Source organism: Halyomorpha halys, unplaced genomic scaffold (genome assembly GCF_000696795.3).
Source record: "Halyomorpha halys isolate HHAL.00 unplaced genomic scaffold, Hhal_1.1 Scaffold111.1, whole genome shotgun sequence".
Taxonomy (NCBI): domain Eukaryota; kingdom Metazoa; phylum Arthropoda; class Insecta; order Hemiptera; family Pentatomidae; genus Halyomorpha; species Halyomorpha halys.
This window is the reverse complement of record NW_027109684.1, coordinates 383,894-400,297: the sequence shown is the minus strand read 5'-3', so window position 1 is coordinate 400,297 and position 16,404 is coordinate 383,894. Positions and strand designations below refer to the sequence as shown.

Here is a 16,404-nt window from a genome sequence, read left to right as displayed (position 1 = left end):
ATATTTATTAGTATATATCTTTGATCGGCGGTCATAAGGGCTTAAGTCACTTTTTGAGCACTTGGAGATTATGTCTTATTATAGCACCGGTTGGTAATAAGTTCTTTATGCTTTAGATAGACTCACTACTAAATTGTTTTATAAAAATAACAATAACAAGAATATCAATAATAAGATTTTACATAATGTTTTGAACTTTGTTTTTGCTCTCCTGAATGATTCATATTTTCGACTTAAGCCCTTATGACCGCGCATCAAAGATATATTATATATTATATTAATATCATAAATATATAATTACGGTATTATACAAATTTAAAAGGAAAAAGACATATGGACTCCAACCCACTTTTCGTTGCGTTTATCATTGATATCTTCTTTGTTAAGTAGACCATAAGATAGACGTAAAGTTTTCACAAAATTATACCTAATTACGAAAAGGACAACGGAAAGAAAACGAGATATTAGAGTCCGTATTCACAACTAGATGTAACGTTTTAAGCCTCCAATTATCACTTGCTGTGTCATTAAGAAATTATGACTGGCATGGGAAAGTTAATAACAGTAGAGTGTAAGTTAATGGGATGTACTGAAATTTAATATGTATTAAAAAATATCAATAAACGTAAATTACGGTGAAAAAATACTATATGTTTCTTATGTTTCGGAAACTGTTGGTACTAAAATAAAATAATTTGTAATAAATAAATCAATACCCTGGTATTGATTATTTATTTATGACGTCATTATACGATATTTATTATGACGTCAGACCTGTCCTGACAACCCATGAAAGGTCTGACGTTCAGTACTTTGTTAGGATATCAACATATGTAGATCAACATTATATATAATTCTCGCAGCGAGATTTTTTTTTTTAGATTAAATTTTTATTCAGGGCGATCAACATCTAGGTTATTACTACCCTTTTTACTTCATCTATCTTCTTGACTTATAGTTGAATGTAGACTATTTCCTTTTTACACTGGTCGGTATTGGTGGATTATATTTTAGTATAAAGTTGTGTTTCTTTGAGAAATTTTATTATTTTGTCTATGGATTCTTCCGAGTCTTTAAGGGCCAATTCTCTTATTCGTGGAATTTTATTATTTTCGAAGGCTTGACGAAATGATGGGCATTCTTCAATTATATGTTTTATTGATAATGGGGAATGACAGGTTTGGCATATAGGCTGGTCCTCTTTTGTGATTAAGTGAAGGTGAGTTAATTTGGAATGTCCAATTCTTACTCTTGCTACAACCACTTCTTCTCTCTAATTCTCGCAGCGATTTATTAGTTATTACAATTTGTATCTGCTTGAAAAAAATATATTGTTTAACCAATTAATAATTTTTTTCACTCCTGGAAGGGAGCTGCCCTCCCCTGCCTCCCTCTGGGTACGCCCATGTATAAGACCGTTTACTAAGAATCTTTTGCCTCTAATAATACCCTACTGTTGTTTAGACATGTTTATAAAACAAATTTATTATGAGATCTAGTTACAATATCAAATTTAGTTTTTAAAAAAATAATATATTAGTTTAAATTCAATTAGCATACGCTATTATATACATGTAGCAGATACGTATGTGCAAAGTGCGGTAATTAATTCGTTATGGATACATTTTAATAATAATTATTATTACTATAACATTTATATATGTGCATTTTGTTTGAGTCTCATAATTAAAAAGGTTCAAAGTTTAAAAATAAATAGCTTTTTTCAACTAGAAAGATGGAGTAGACATTTAAAATCTTTAAATTTCTAATTAGTGTACTTGTCAATATACCATGCCTATCCTCGTCATACAATGAAGGGTTTTGATAGTTTTATTTATAACAAAACTGTTTATAGTTATAGTCTGCACTAAAAATCAAGAAATTGTGGAACTTTGGTATTTAAAACAGTAGATTTTCCACATTTGTTGGCCTTGTTTGGTTTCTTCTAGTGTGAGAAAATTGCAGCGGTATCGCAATCCAGTTAAAAAAAAAAAACGTGGGAATAATATTAGCATTAACCTTGAAAAACATAATACGCAAATGTTCAATAATTACTTCCATCATATTTAAAATCGGAAAACGCGTTATATAATGGTGATTCATGAATAATAGAAAGAATTAATAGTTTCTGAGTGAGGTATAAAATATTGTTGTCTTCGTTCTATTAACACACTTTTATCTGATGCAAGGTGTTTTACGGATTAACTGTAAGTCCTAAAAATTAATAAAAAATAAAATAAATAATAGCACGCTGACAAAAATATATGGTACAAATAAATTAAAAATTTTAATTTTCTTATAATTTAATTCTATTTTTATTATTATTTATTTTATATAATACATTTTGCTTTTAGGAATTTTCAAAAGGGATTTTCCTATTAATTTTTTTTCTCGTAAATTAATGAATTGAAAGTACCATTTATGTTTTTAAAAAACATAAATCCTTCTTGTTTTTAAAACATTTGAATATGCTGGAACTTGCTTGTTGGCATGCATGATATAAGAAATTTAGTAAAAGCATTAAATACAAATAAAAATTGTGGAATTTTTTAGAATCAGTAAAACGTGCAATTTTTTTAAGAAACTCCGAAACTTGCAATTTTGTGCAATATAAAATTAGTGTTATTTGAACATTTTTTCCCTAGTAATCAACAATCCAACCCAAACCTTTAAAATTTAGATTTTGAAGTGGAAGTGATAAACAGTTATTTTATTATTTATTTTTTTCTTCATTAAAATTACAAACTGTATAAGATTGACGCTCGGAAAAATAATTTAAAAGAAAAAACAAACTTTGAGCGACATTTACCCAACAAATCTCTCAAATTTGAAATAATCGACTTAAACTTGAGTCGGCCATTTGAGGCATTCGCTGGGATCATTATGAGGAATTCAGCAGCTAAGTAGGCGTAAATAAATGCGCCCTTGAAAACAAAACCACCATCACTCATTCGCCATTGCCCATTCACTTAAAAACTAATAGTTACTGGCTGGAATTCATTCATAACGATCATTAAGCTATTATAATAGTCCATTCCATACAAAAGATTGAAAACGATAACATAACTCATTGAGGATTTACTTCTAAGTCTGAAGACTTGATTCGGTTTCAACAACTCAAAAATATACTAAAAAAATATGTTAACATTTGTTTATTTTAATTCCAATTTATTATATATTTATTTTCTTCTTTTAAGTATAAAAAATTAAGCAATGCATCGATGAGCATATGAAGAGTCGAATTAAACCTTACAAAAAAAGAACTAGTAAAGACAAGAAACGAATGTTCTTGGAATAATATTAATCAATGGCTTTAGGTAAATATGAAAAAGTTTCAGGAATAAGATTGTTATTGTTTCTACTTAGATTCCTTCTCCGCCTTTTATCCTACACTTTTCCGTCTGACGTTTATGGTAATTATTCTAGACTTGAACATATGTGAATATACCAATATATTTTTAATCAACTTTTTAAAGTTCTTCTACATTGACATATGTAGTTTTTTGGTTTCGTATGTAAACACTCAATTCAAAACTTAAACAGAAGAACATGATATGAAAAATATTGGGGGAAATTAAAATGGGAATTTCCCTTGAATGTATATTTCTAAATACTCCTTTCTATATAGAGCGTTGCATATTTTTCTAAAACTTAAAATTGAGGTGGTTTTAAGATGTCGAAAATTGAATTTAAGCTTTCATAATAGAACTATAAAATCATTTAATACAATTGTCTTTTTTTATAGCTCTTGAGATTTGACAAAATTTTAGGCTTTTAATAAGTAGTTTAATTTTTCTGTTTGTTTAAATCAAAATAGAGAGTATTTAATGGATTTAATTTAATGCAAACAAGGTCAGGTATGCTTTCCATGTAATAATATTATAAATTAAACAATATAGGTAATTATTGCAGGATATTAGAGTTTTTTTGCACATTTTGGGTTTTTACTGCACGATATTGCACATTTTGTTTTGTTTTTACTGCAGGTTTTTTTTTACTGCACGATATTGCACATCTTGATTTTTTTTTCTGAACATTTTTTTTTTTTTTTTGGAATTTTTTTTCAGTTTATGGAATGACCAACTTGATAAAATCAGTCTTTGTATTTTCAAATGGTAATTTTGTAATTTTTTAAAAAAAATGTTTGCCATAATTTTTCGATATAAAGATAAAGGCATGAATTTTACCGAGTACTTTTCTAAATACTTGGTAAAATTGGTTTCAGGCATTTTTTCAATTGGTAGAGTCATATTTATCTACACAAATAAATATTATAATTTTTTAAATCAATATTCAATATGCTGCTAAACTTTTACGTTCATAATATTGAAATTAAGTAATATATTTTCTTTTAAAATCAAATATTAATTATCATATGTAAATAGGTTTAAAAAAATAACAGAATCAACAAAAAAAAAATGTAATATATAACACCAAAAGTAAACGCCCCGGTAATTTTAATATCGGAGAGGCATTACAAGGTTTAAAACGTGCAAATACAAAAGTATTCCGTACCGTTAGTCTACCTACAATAGTAATAAACAAACCGATATTTATTTTATAAATATTAGTTGTTTTGATTGTAAATTTTTGTAATTGTTTAGCTTTCTTTCATCTTTCAATTACATGAGTATCATTATTTTGTTTAAATTTTTGTTGAAATTATTTACTTTTATGATTTAAAATTATAAATAATTTTAATATGATAAATAGTTAGGGTTCTCTTTTGTAAGAGACTAAACCCCCACATTATTAATTGATAAAAGAATATCAAATTCTTATAAAAAACATGTTAGGAACTCACACGCATAGGCTGGCGTTTGTAGCTGAGGGAGTTAAGGCGTAGGTATTTGCAGCTTCAGAACTTCTGCGGAACCGGCTTGAAACCGGCCTGTGAGAACGACTTTTATTTCTATTGTGGTCCCACGAAATAGAAAACTTGACCCCACCATGATTAGAATTAGGTCGAACCTTGTAGATAAACCCCCTCCCCCGGATATCATAAATGACTTGGAAGGGAGTAAAAATAAAAAAAAAGCAAACATAGGCCGATCTGGTAATAATGAAATATATAAATATAAAAGACGTTAATGTTCGAAATATTTCTCGTACAAAGTAAAATCTTATTTTTTCTGTAAAATTGTTCGATTAAATAGTAAATCGTATTTATCACTAAGAGTAACGTATTCTGCTAGATAGCATCAACATACAGGTTATAAACGGTTCTTAAAATTTCTGCAGAAGGAACAAAAATCGACTGAAACAAAAAAGTTATTTGTAAAATCATACATGACTGGATGATGTTTGTATTATTACGATTCCTCAGTGCTTTTTACAGTCAATATGTGATTACAGAATCATTTCATATCAAAAATAATGAACGGTTACTTCCAAGCCTTAATAGTTCCTGAAATTATCCTTTCAGCATTGATCCCCAATGATGACTGATTGAGAATAACTGAAGATCACTTCCTGACTAATCGTTCTAGTTTTTAGCTACTTTTCGTAGCGTTGACACCTCATCCCGCCTCGATACGAACCTCCTAGTCATAGCTTATTCATGTTTTTTTTCTTAATTAAATTTAAAACAACTTCATATTTTCCATTGTTTATAAAAAAAAGGTCGAAGACAAATTAGCTTCATCAAATCATAGCATAAATAATGAGCATTAAATTTGCGAAGACTTAAGCGGAACGAAGAGATATTATCGTAGAGAGTCATTGTTTCCAAGGACGTGTTATAATCTTGCCATGTATTCCTTAACATTATCAGACCATCTCCACGTGCGTGGTTGAGGCACAGCGTTGGAAGAGGATGGAGCGTATTATGGTGATATACCACCTTAACAATTGTTTCTCAACAACTGCTTTCAGTGTTTTGGTTAATTAATTACGTAGTGAGTAAATAATTGACAGTTGAAGGTTTGTCCAGACAACGATACGGTTCCGAAAGCAAATAATTCGAGGAAGCGGTAGCTTTTGTAGAAATTTCAAGATAATAATAGTCAATAATTGATATTTTATATTCATATAATTGTGTATTTAAAAATATTAAAAGCAATAGAAAAAAAAAAATATCAGTAACACCACAGACGAAAAAATATCAATGGGGGACATATTTAAGTATCTATTAGTACACTTTCCTTCCACAGCACTAAAACTGTGGTCCAATTTTTTATCCATAACCTCATTTTGATAAATTCCAAACTCACTTTCCTCTCCTTAATTAGCTTTATTTTTACCATTCATTTTATTCCTTACCACCTAAAATCTCCCTAAATGTATTTCAATAGTATAAAAATCTTTAAGTAAATTATTGTTAGTAGAGATGATTCCTACCTACTGCACTGGCAACCTCTTTGGATTATAGATAGCAGTGTCTGTTCAATTTACCTAGTAGAGCGTGTGAAGTGTATCAGTTTATTTAATTTCTTCCCCCTATCTTCAATGTGTTCTACCTATGTTTATCTGTTCACTTCTATCTATACTCTCTCTCATAAATTTCACCAAGTTCATCTGTTTTATCTTTCATATCTTTACATTTTCACCACAGCAAGTATCATCATATATTTCTCTTTCTTAACCCACATTATAACAGCAATAGCAATATTTACTTACCTTGTACAATATTGTAATATTATCTGCCCTTATTATTTATTAATTAATTAATTTATTTATTAATGTTTCTTTTCTTTTTATCCAATTCTCTGTAGGTTAATTGTATTTGTAAAAAAGTCTTTTTTTTTTTTTTTGATAGATTTATTTATTGATAGATATTACAATCTGCCACACAGTTGTGGGCAATAGGTAATATTGATAAATGATCTCATACATACTAAAATAAAAAAATAAAAATAAAAAAAATAAAATAAATAAAAAAAAAAATAAAAAATAAAAAATAAAAAAAAATAAAATAAAAAAAACTCTTAAAATATATACAAACAAAAGGATAGACAAATGAACATAATCAGACTATCTGTATGGAAAATTAATAATAAAATAACATAATGATAAAATAATATATACAATTGTAAAAAAGTCTGTAAACAAACAGTATCTTTTTAATTTTCATGTATTTTCCTCTTAAATTTTCTTTTTATTGTTTCAACATCATCCAATCTATCAAAGAAATTTTCTTATGTTTTTTTTTTTTTCTGTTTTCAAGTATTTTATCATTTACAATTTTCCTCGTAGTTTCTATCTTTTATATTTTCTTATTTTATATCTTATATATTATTTATTTTTATAATAAATATTGTTTATTTTTATCAACCATCTTGTAGTGCATGTTCACATTTTACTTCTTTTTTTTTCTCTCTCTCTCTTTCACCTATTATTTCATTCTTTATTGTTTCATCCATTTTCAGGAATATTTAAATCTTTCTATTTCTATTTATTTTTTATATCTTTTCATTCTCTATCAACATAATATTTAAAATCCCAACTCAACTATCCGGAGAATCCAGCTTGATCTCGGCATGGTGTAAGGATTTTTTTATTTCACTTGAAATAGAAATAAAAAATATATCGTAGCACAATACACCGTGATAGTGAATAAGTGACAGTACCAATTATGTGGTTAGATTGAAGCATTCAGGTTGTTGGGATGTCTACACAAGCTTCTCTTCAATGTAAAACATGGAAGTACTTCCCACTCGTAAACTAAGTTGAAAGACGATTCTTACAAATAAGTTTGCTGTAAGGCGCAAAGGTTTGGGTCATTATAGTTGTGACAGTTATGATTTCATATCCAACTGGTGCCACTTTTCGAATCATTTATACATTGGTCTAGTTCATCCTACTTACATTGCTGCATTTGTTTATTAGAGATACTAACAATAGGGGCATTCATGATATTTAGTTCAACATTTTAAAGCGTGTTAAATGGAAAAACTCATAACTAATAAAGCAATGGATGACAATAATAATAATGTAATGACAGTTATCAGATTAGTTCATCTTGATTCTCTTCTTCACAAGTCAGAAGATCAACAAGGTACTCAGTGACGAATTTTCACACAACTTCCATTTTAGCTATGTTGTAATAAATCACTTTAATCAAATCATAGAAGAAAACAATAAAACAAAAATAAAAAAAGTAAAACATGCTTTGGGAGGAAAGGTTATAAAACAAGTTGCTATGAAAATCCGCTAGGAGCTCTTATGCATTTAACATGACGTGAAATAAGGTTGCTCTCAATCCTAGAATTATAACATTCAACATAGTAAAACATTTTACATTTAACACATCATGAATACCCATACCATGAATAGAGAAACAATTTCCGACTTTAAAACGCTTAAATAAATATTATGAAGAGTTGGCAAATCCTACATTAGAAAAGAGTTGCATAGTTTTCCTTTGTTTTCATAAGGCAAAGCAACAAACCGACACAAGTGTTTTTCCATTGGCTGAACACGACGGATAGAACGTGCGACTAAAAAATGTTCGTCACGCATTTCCAAGACATGATCGTAAGATAAAAATTCATCTCTACGTAAATGTACGCTGCTGTTCAAGCTTTTATGATTATTTAAATTTTTTTGGAAAACTGAATATATTTTGAAATAAATAAAACGAGACTAAATCAGTGTTTAAATGAAAATACAACAAAAGTACAAAAAAAATAAAATAAAACAAAAAAATAGTACAATTATATTTAACAAAATTAATCTTTTATTTTGGTGAGGTGGAGTTCACAGATACAATTGGTGAGGTTGATTCTAATAGATCACAAAACTTTTTTTTTTTTAATTTAATACAAAATTAACTTATGTCCTTGGACTTGTAATATGTCTTATTTTAACTCACTTTAAATAGTTTCTATACCAAATTTTTTTTGTACTGTAGAATTGACAAACAATTTTTATTCGTTTTATGTTTAACTTAAATAACCCGAAAAAAAATCATAATCTTAACTAAATGATGGATATTGATTTAAAAAGAATAGAGAAAATACTAAATATCCAATAGTTTAATAAAGATTACAAACACTAGATTATTATGGAAATGCGCAAGTATCATCTTGATGGTTATTGCTATAGAACTAGTCATCTTAAACTTTTTATTGGCAGATCAATTTTTGCTTAAACCTATTGACTTTATTTCATATTTTGTCTCTTTCGTAATTAACAGTTTTTTTTTATTTATTGGTCATTCATATTTTTTATTTATACTTTTGATGATTTTCATTTATTGTTTATTGTTTCCAAGTATTAATATGATGTTAAAATTTAAAAATAAAAACTATAAACTAAAAAAATGGTGGAAACATATTTGATTAAGACTTTAAGGGAGTTGGAGTTAAAAGGCTAGTCATACGAAATTCTTTCATCGAGTTCATGTTATAACACGATATCGTTATGCCATTTTGATAATATTGATCTCTTCAATTCTACAGAAAAATATGAAATAGTGTATCTATATTCAATTAAAATTAATTGTTTGTATTTAATAAGGTGGCGGGGTGGCACAGAGGTAAGGCGCTGTGCTACTAACTCTAAGGAATCGGGTTCGAATCCGGCTGTGGTAGATAATATATTTATTCTGTTATTGTAGCCGTAAGTCATATTGAGTTGTGAAGCCCTTGTAGGTCCACCATGCCTCATACAGTGTATATATACCCTTAATTGGGGAAAAATCAGGTGGTTGAGTGTGATCTTGAAAAAATCACATTCTTGTAAACCCGTTGTTCTAAAAACAATACTTCCTTACAAAGTACTGAACCCATGACCATTTGTGGGTAGTAGAGGTTCACATTATTATGTAATAAACGATTTTAAGAATATTTTCTTACACTTTTATGTGGAATATTGATATTTTTTTTTCTTATTTGGTTATTTTTTTATATATATTATATTTATTTTAATTATTATAACCATAATTTAACATGCCTCACCGCGTATCAAGTTTCAAAACACATTTTCGTTCTTACTGTATAAGCAATCGTTACGAGAAATTGCTTCCCGGTCTTCGATATATTTAATTTATAATGAAGAATATAAAGGTTAACAAAAACCATTTTTTAAATTATATTATATAAGCTGATATAATTTATAAAATTATATGATATACTCATATATTTTTTTTTAAAGTTGTAGCATTTGAAAGGATGTAAAAACCAGCGTAAAGTAGGACTAGAGCTTGTAAGGTGTCCTACATAAGAAACGTTTCAAGAAACAGATAACACACTTTTATGGACATGTCGTTATTTATCTTCATTTCACAGTTTCTCATATGATTATGAGGAATTTAATGGTTACTTTTAATGGTTATTATTTTCCATCTAGGGACTGTTATTTCATTGAAGCTAGTTCTCTAGAAAGCGTTACGTTTCACTCAAAACACCGGTTCATGAAGCTTCGGGACTTCTTTGTAAGGTAAATTGTAATCTTCTACATTTAGTGAAATTAGGGAAAGACTCACGCTTAGAATGAAACTTTCTCAAACTAAATAATGGGGTAGTTTCTCCTTGAATTGTACGGATTTATTTCTTAGCTACAGTTACTAATGCAACTGTAACTATGCAAGAGTTCAGTTCTATTGTTGAAATATGATGTGAATGCAATGGGATTTTAGGAGATAGAACTGTTCTACTCAATATCCTCAAAAACACCTTTACATTATGAAGAAAAAAATATATATATATACATATGATAAATTAAACTAAATCTAATTGATATTTGCTAGAAATTTTTGGAGGCAAATATTAAAATAAATACTGATTTTTACTTGCACATACCTATATATGGAATATAGAGTAAGGGAAAGTATCCCGATCGTGTAAAATTTCGAATTAGAGAAAGACAGGTATTGAGGTCACGTGCGTGCGTGCGTACGTGTGTGTGGGGCCGCGTGCGTGCGTACAGTTGAACATTCTAGCTAAAAAATGAAAAATTGTACAAAACTGAAATTACATATTTATGGCAGATATATACCCGGGATGTGACAGCAAATTTTTCGATAGTATAAACCGACCAAAATTGCTACTTTATGGAATTTATTTTAATATTTTTCAGTTTCCTTAAAAAAAGCACCTACGGTTTTTATTTAACTTAGTATGTTAATGCATTGTTAAATAGTTTTAAATATTAGCTCGGTATTATCGCCATTAAAGTAGTCTGACGAGGCTTAAAGGACGACGTTTTGGAAAATTTATTTATGAAGTACCTTCATTTTTTTTTTAAATGAACAGTTAACATTAATAAAGCATGGTAAGTATAATATGTTTAAAAAAATATAAATAAATAAGGAGAAAAACGGAAAAATACATACGAACAATCTTTCCCGTTTGCATTGCATTTTTGGCATAATTTATGTTTGTTATTGCCACCTAGAGAAACCCTAGAGAAATATAGTTTATCATTGAAACAGAAAAAAAAAGTTTATTTTTTCAATAATTGTCGTATTACTTAATATTTTAAAATAATACTTTTAAATTGGTTAATATAAATTTTAAAATAAACTGACAAGCATGAATGCTTATTTTATTTAACGAAGCGGGTTTAAATAATAAGCCTTATATGATATGTTAATTATTAAATATCAATTCTAAATTTCTTCAACTATTATTCCAAAGAATTATTTTTTTACTCAGTATGCACTGATAATTTTTTTAACATTAGAGATAAATTAGTATCAACAATTTATATGAGGTGACCCATAGCTGATAACGTTTTAGTCTTTATTATTACATGTGACGATTAAATAAAAAACAGATGTACCACTTTCAAGGATGTACAAAAAAAATAAACAAGACTCAACTAAGGATTAACAACATGCGAGGTATCGTCTAAAAAAATTCCTTTCTTTTCCAACAATTTAGAAATTTTTTTGAAATAGTTAAAATTTCTATTTAAAAAAACAAAACAAAATGTTAACCATTCAAAAGAGTTATCAAATGTTTTTATTTACTGCGTATATTACTTTTTAAATTAATAACATTTTAAAGATAAATCGTTTATTTCATTGGAGGAGAATGTTTCCTATAGAAGAAAATTCTCAACTCTAAATATATCTTCAACGCATTTCTCCAAAAACATTTTGAGACTATTGTTTTTTAATTTTTTTTTTGGCTATATATATTATTATGTGTGTAATTGTAAAGCTTAAATCTCAGGAAATAGAAAGAAGAAAAAGTGGTACTATATTTATTTCGTTTTTCAATTGCTAAACATTGCATAACATTTTTTAAAATCGCATTTTAATGATTTATATGTAAGTAATAAAAATTAAACAAAAAAAAATCTAATCATATCATAATATATCTCATTACGTTACATATTTGGAATTCCCAAGTAAAATTTATATTATTTGGTTTTTAAAATTATGAAAAAAAAATTCTAATATACCTACCAAAATTAAAATTATCTGATGCTGAAAAAAAATGCAAAAAGAGGCTACTTTTTTTATTTTAAATGTATTCAAAAATAATGAGTAGCAATATACAGGTTATCGTCTAAAAAGTGGAAAAGTGACTAGGTAATCATAATTAATCCAAAACTGCGCTTATTATGTTTTAAATTAATTACATTTTTAATATGTCCAGTAACAAAGAATGGTATTAAATCCTTTATTTCCCCATTAACATGGGAAGGATATGTTTTCTATAGAAAAAAAAAATAACGAGATCAAACTATAAAATCAGCTAATTTCTCCAATAACGATTTAGGGATATTCTAAAATACATTTTATTGGTATATTTAACGACTGAAGAAATTTATTAAAAAAAAAAAAAATGGAAAAGTACTAGAGGACAAGAAATATTATAATTTCTTCCAGAATAAATTTAAAATAATAACTAATATTTTCCTTTAAACTGTGGTAAGTGAAAATCAGAAATTTGCAATTGACTTATATAATCATTTCTTTTTTCAATTACATATTAATAAAATACAATTATTATTACCTAAAAGTTGTATTTATGTTTTTAAAAACTAAATTTTAATGATTAATAGGTGACTAATGAAGATTAAAAAAAAAATGTGATAATAAACTTCTCCTTAAGTGATGTGTTCCGCCTTCCCCAGATAAAATATTTAAATCATTTAATCATTTAATTTATTAAACTATAAAAAAAATTAATTTAATGAACCTAAGTAAATTTAAATTATGTGATACTGGAAAAATACTACAAGAGGTTTGCGATTTTATTATACCAGTTATCGTCTAAAAAGAAGAAAAGGGCTTACCAATACTTTTGGTTTTCCCAAATAGAAATTTATTAAAATATATCATCAACTGACTTTTTTAACGACGATTTTATACTATTTTTTCGTAAATTTAATTGTTAATCTTAATGTCTTCGAAAATAAAGAAAAAGTATTATGTTTTAAAGTACCATAATTACTTAGTTTTCAAGAATACATTTAAAAAAAAAAAGAAAATATAACATAAGTATGTATGTTAACTCAGTCATTTGGTCTTCGCCAAGTAAAACACTCAAAGATAAAAACCGACAAAAAGATATGTACTGACTGAGTAGTAATGTGTTGTCTTCTAATTTTAAAAGCTTATACTGGGTGGGTTGATATGTATTAAACTGTATTTAACCTTTATTAGACTTATATGTTAATCGAAATAAAAAAATCATATCACCTAAGACATCACTGTTTACAATAAATACTAAATACAAAAAGATGCGGTTTACTCACTGTTGTGTACGAAGATTGCGAGAAGCGTGGCAAATAGTAGAGCTGCTGTTCCTGCCATGTCTTCGGAGGGAATGGCGTTGCCTGGTAGGCGAAGAAGTCCCCACTACCGCGGGTGTCCGTTCTCATGATGGGGGTATCACCAAGGGCATCGCTTGGGGGAGGTTTCTGTTTACATTCAGGACTGGAGGTCTTCGTTCGAGGTATAGTAGCAAACTTCAAGGATAAGTAGCAAAGATAAGAGCTAGTAGTATAAGATAATTCAGGAACACGAAGAGGAAAGAGGTTTATTAAGAATAATTGACCCAATGTCTTAACAAGATATGTCCGTGTCAAAAAATATAGGAAGCACGTATTCAATAGATATCAAATTTGGGTGTGACATTACTATAAGAAAATACGATTCATTTTTTATATTATTAATTAAACTAGAATGTTATTTTGAACTGTGAGGATTTATACTTCATAATTAATGATACTCTTCAAGGGCAATAAAGCCAAGCCTATGCAATAGTACCAAAGCACTCCCAAGAACAAGAATTTCCTAACTTCATTGCCAAAAGGTCTTCTCTGTCCTAGTATACAATGCCAAATTTTTGCGTCCAACGTTTTTGGAATGGTTTTATAAAAGGGCAAAGCAAACTCTTATTCTATCTTGTAAACTCCATATCTGACATTGCCAATGATCTATGGGACACACTTATGGTCAAATACTGATTTTAGAATTTACTGGGTACAAATGTGGTGGCATTACCTTGGGGCCTTCTGACACCCCCCCCCCCCTCCCCAGTAAAAAAAGTCTTATTTTACCCCAATTTTTTATTACTTTAATAAAAACTACGTGTAGTAACAAGTCAATATTGGTGAGCCTGCCAAGTATAGTTTGGTAGGATACAAAATAATGGCTGCTTTAAAATCTGGAAAAAAAATTAATTTTTCATTCGGAGCTCTATATCTTTGAAACTACCAACAACACTACTAAATCTAACTGAACATCATTTAAAGTAGATCATTATCAAAATGTGAGCCATATTAGAGCAGTTCACGTTTATTTGAGCGCTAATAGACATCTGTACGTTTCAAGGTTCCTAGGATATAGATTTCCCGCAATGATTCATTAACTACTGATTTTCCCATATATTTTATATAAAATGTTGCTTTGCTAGGGAACTATTCAACGTAAGGAGCTCTGTTATGGCTCTTATTTTAGTACATTTGCCCTAGTTTAAATAATGCTCTAACAGGTTTTCTGGTGACGTAGATTTTATTAACGATATAGGAACTACGATTAAAAAAAAAATTTTTAATAATTTTTTTTTTATGCCTCCATTTTTTATTTTCCAAAACTGTACTTGGCAGGTTAATCAACTTTGACTAATAATTATATATAGTTTTCATTAAAGTAACCAATAATTGGGGTAAAATTACTGACTTCTTTCTCTTCTTGTGCTCTTGTACTATCTCCTACGCCCCAATACCAGCATATTCATATTAATTACAGTTCAAGCATGCGGTTTAATTATATATATCGCATAAGCCAGAAAGTAGATTTTTATAAATCCAAATTTGAATGCTTGAAAATTGCAATAAACAATGTATATTATGTTGAAATTCAGAAAAAAAAAAGTTTTAAATTTCTCAGTTTCCTTTCTTCTGATTCAAAATATTGGTCTAATTCCCATTGTAAAATTAACAAGGGAACAATGTGTTTGCCAAATTATTTCTTTGGGAAGAAAATGTCAATTCGTGATTAATTTCACTTTAAAGACAGAACGAGGGTTGTTGATAAATTATTGTGTCGTTCTATTTGAAATCACGCAATCAGAATTTTTTCGGTCTACATTTTTTTTGCCAATAATTTGAAAATATTTTTTGAGTATACAAATGTGTATTAAAAATATTTTTCGAAGCCATTTTAATTTTGAAAAAATGTGTCTTAACTCCGGTAATTATACATGTATCAAAACAAAAACTAAAAGTATGATAATGATGTGTTTTCTCCTTATAAAAAATCATATTTGAAATAAGGGAAGTAGTTAATAAAATTCACATCTATAAAAAAAAATTAATATAAACGAAACTTTTAGTTATATAAAGTATATTTAAACTTTTAAATATATCGGGGTAAAGAGACTCGATTTTCATTTTTTTTTAACAATCAATCTATCAACATTTTATTATTGTGTTATTCCTTGTTAAAATTTTAATTTTTAAAAGTTTGTACTTTTTTAAATTAATTTTTTTTTTTTCAGATTCGATACTTAGGACTCCATTTTGACAAGAGACTTACTTGGAATCCAGATACAAGACTGAGACGACAAGAAACTGATCGTAGATTTCGATTACTATAACACGTTCTTGACAAATGCTCTAAACTTCCCATTTACTACAAAAAATTATTATTCACTGTAATAATCAGACCAATTTGGACACATGAAATTGAGCTCTGGGGCTCTACCAAACCATCAAATTCCTCTCGCATCTAATCCTTATAATCCAAAATCTTACGTAAAATCCTTGATGCTCCTTATTACGTTACAAATAAACTCATCCCTAAAGACCTTAACATCCTATCCATTGCAGATTTGGCCCAAAACAGATATGCGTCTTTTCATTCCAATCTCCTTACCCATCCTAATCCATTAGTTATTAATTTCTTATCCTTAAGAAACATTCCACATATTTACTTATTGTACTTATTATTTTGTACAGTTGTAAATTACATTAAACAAATTTAAAAAAAAAAAATTTATA

At 28.0% G+C, this 16,404-nt stretch overlaps 1 protein-coding gene across 1 annotated transcript in view; it reads right to left on the bottom strand.

Annotated features, from left to right (window-relative positions):
* LOC106677908 (UPAR/Ly6 domain-containing protein crok) overlaps positions 1-13,805 on the bottom strand; it is a 39,506-nt gene extending 25,701 nt beyond the window's left edge. Inside the window, exon 1 of the mRNA XM_014416117.3 lies at positions 13,654-13,805. Coding sequence (XP_014271603.1) covers positions 13,654-13,711 — 58 coding nt within the window. The 5' untranslated portion in view covers positions 13,712-13,805. The remainder of the gene's footprint in view (positions 1-13,653) is intronic.
* Between the last annotated feature and the right edge of the window lie 2,599 nt (positions 13,806-16,404).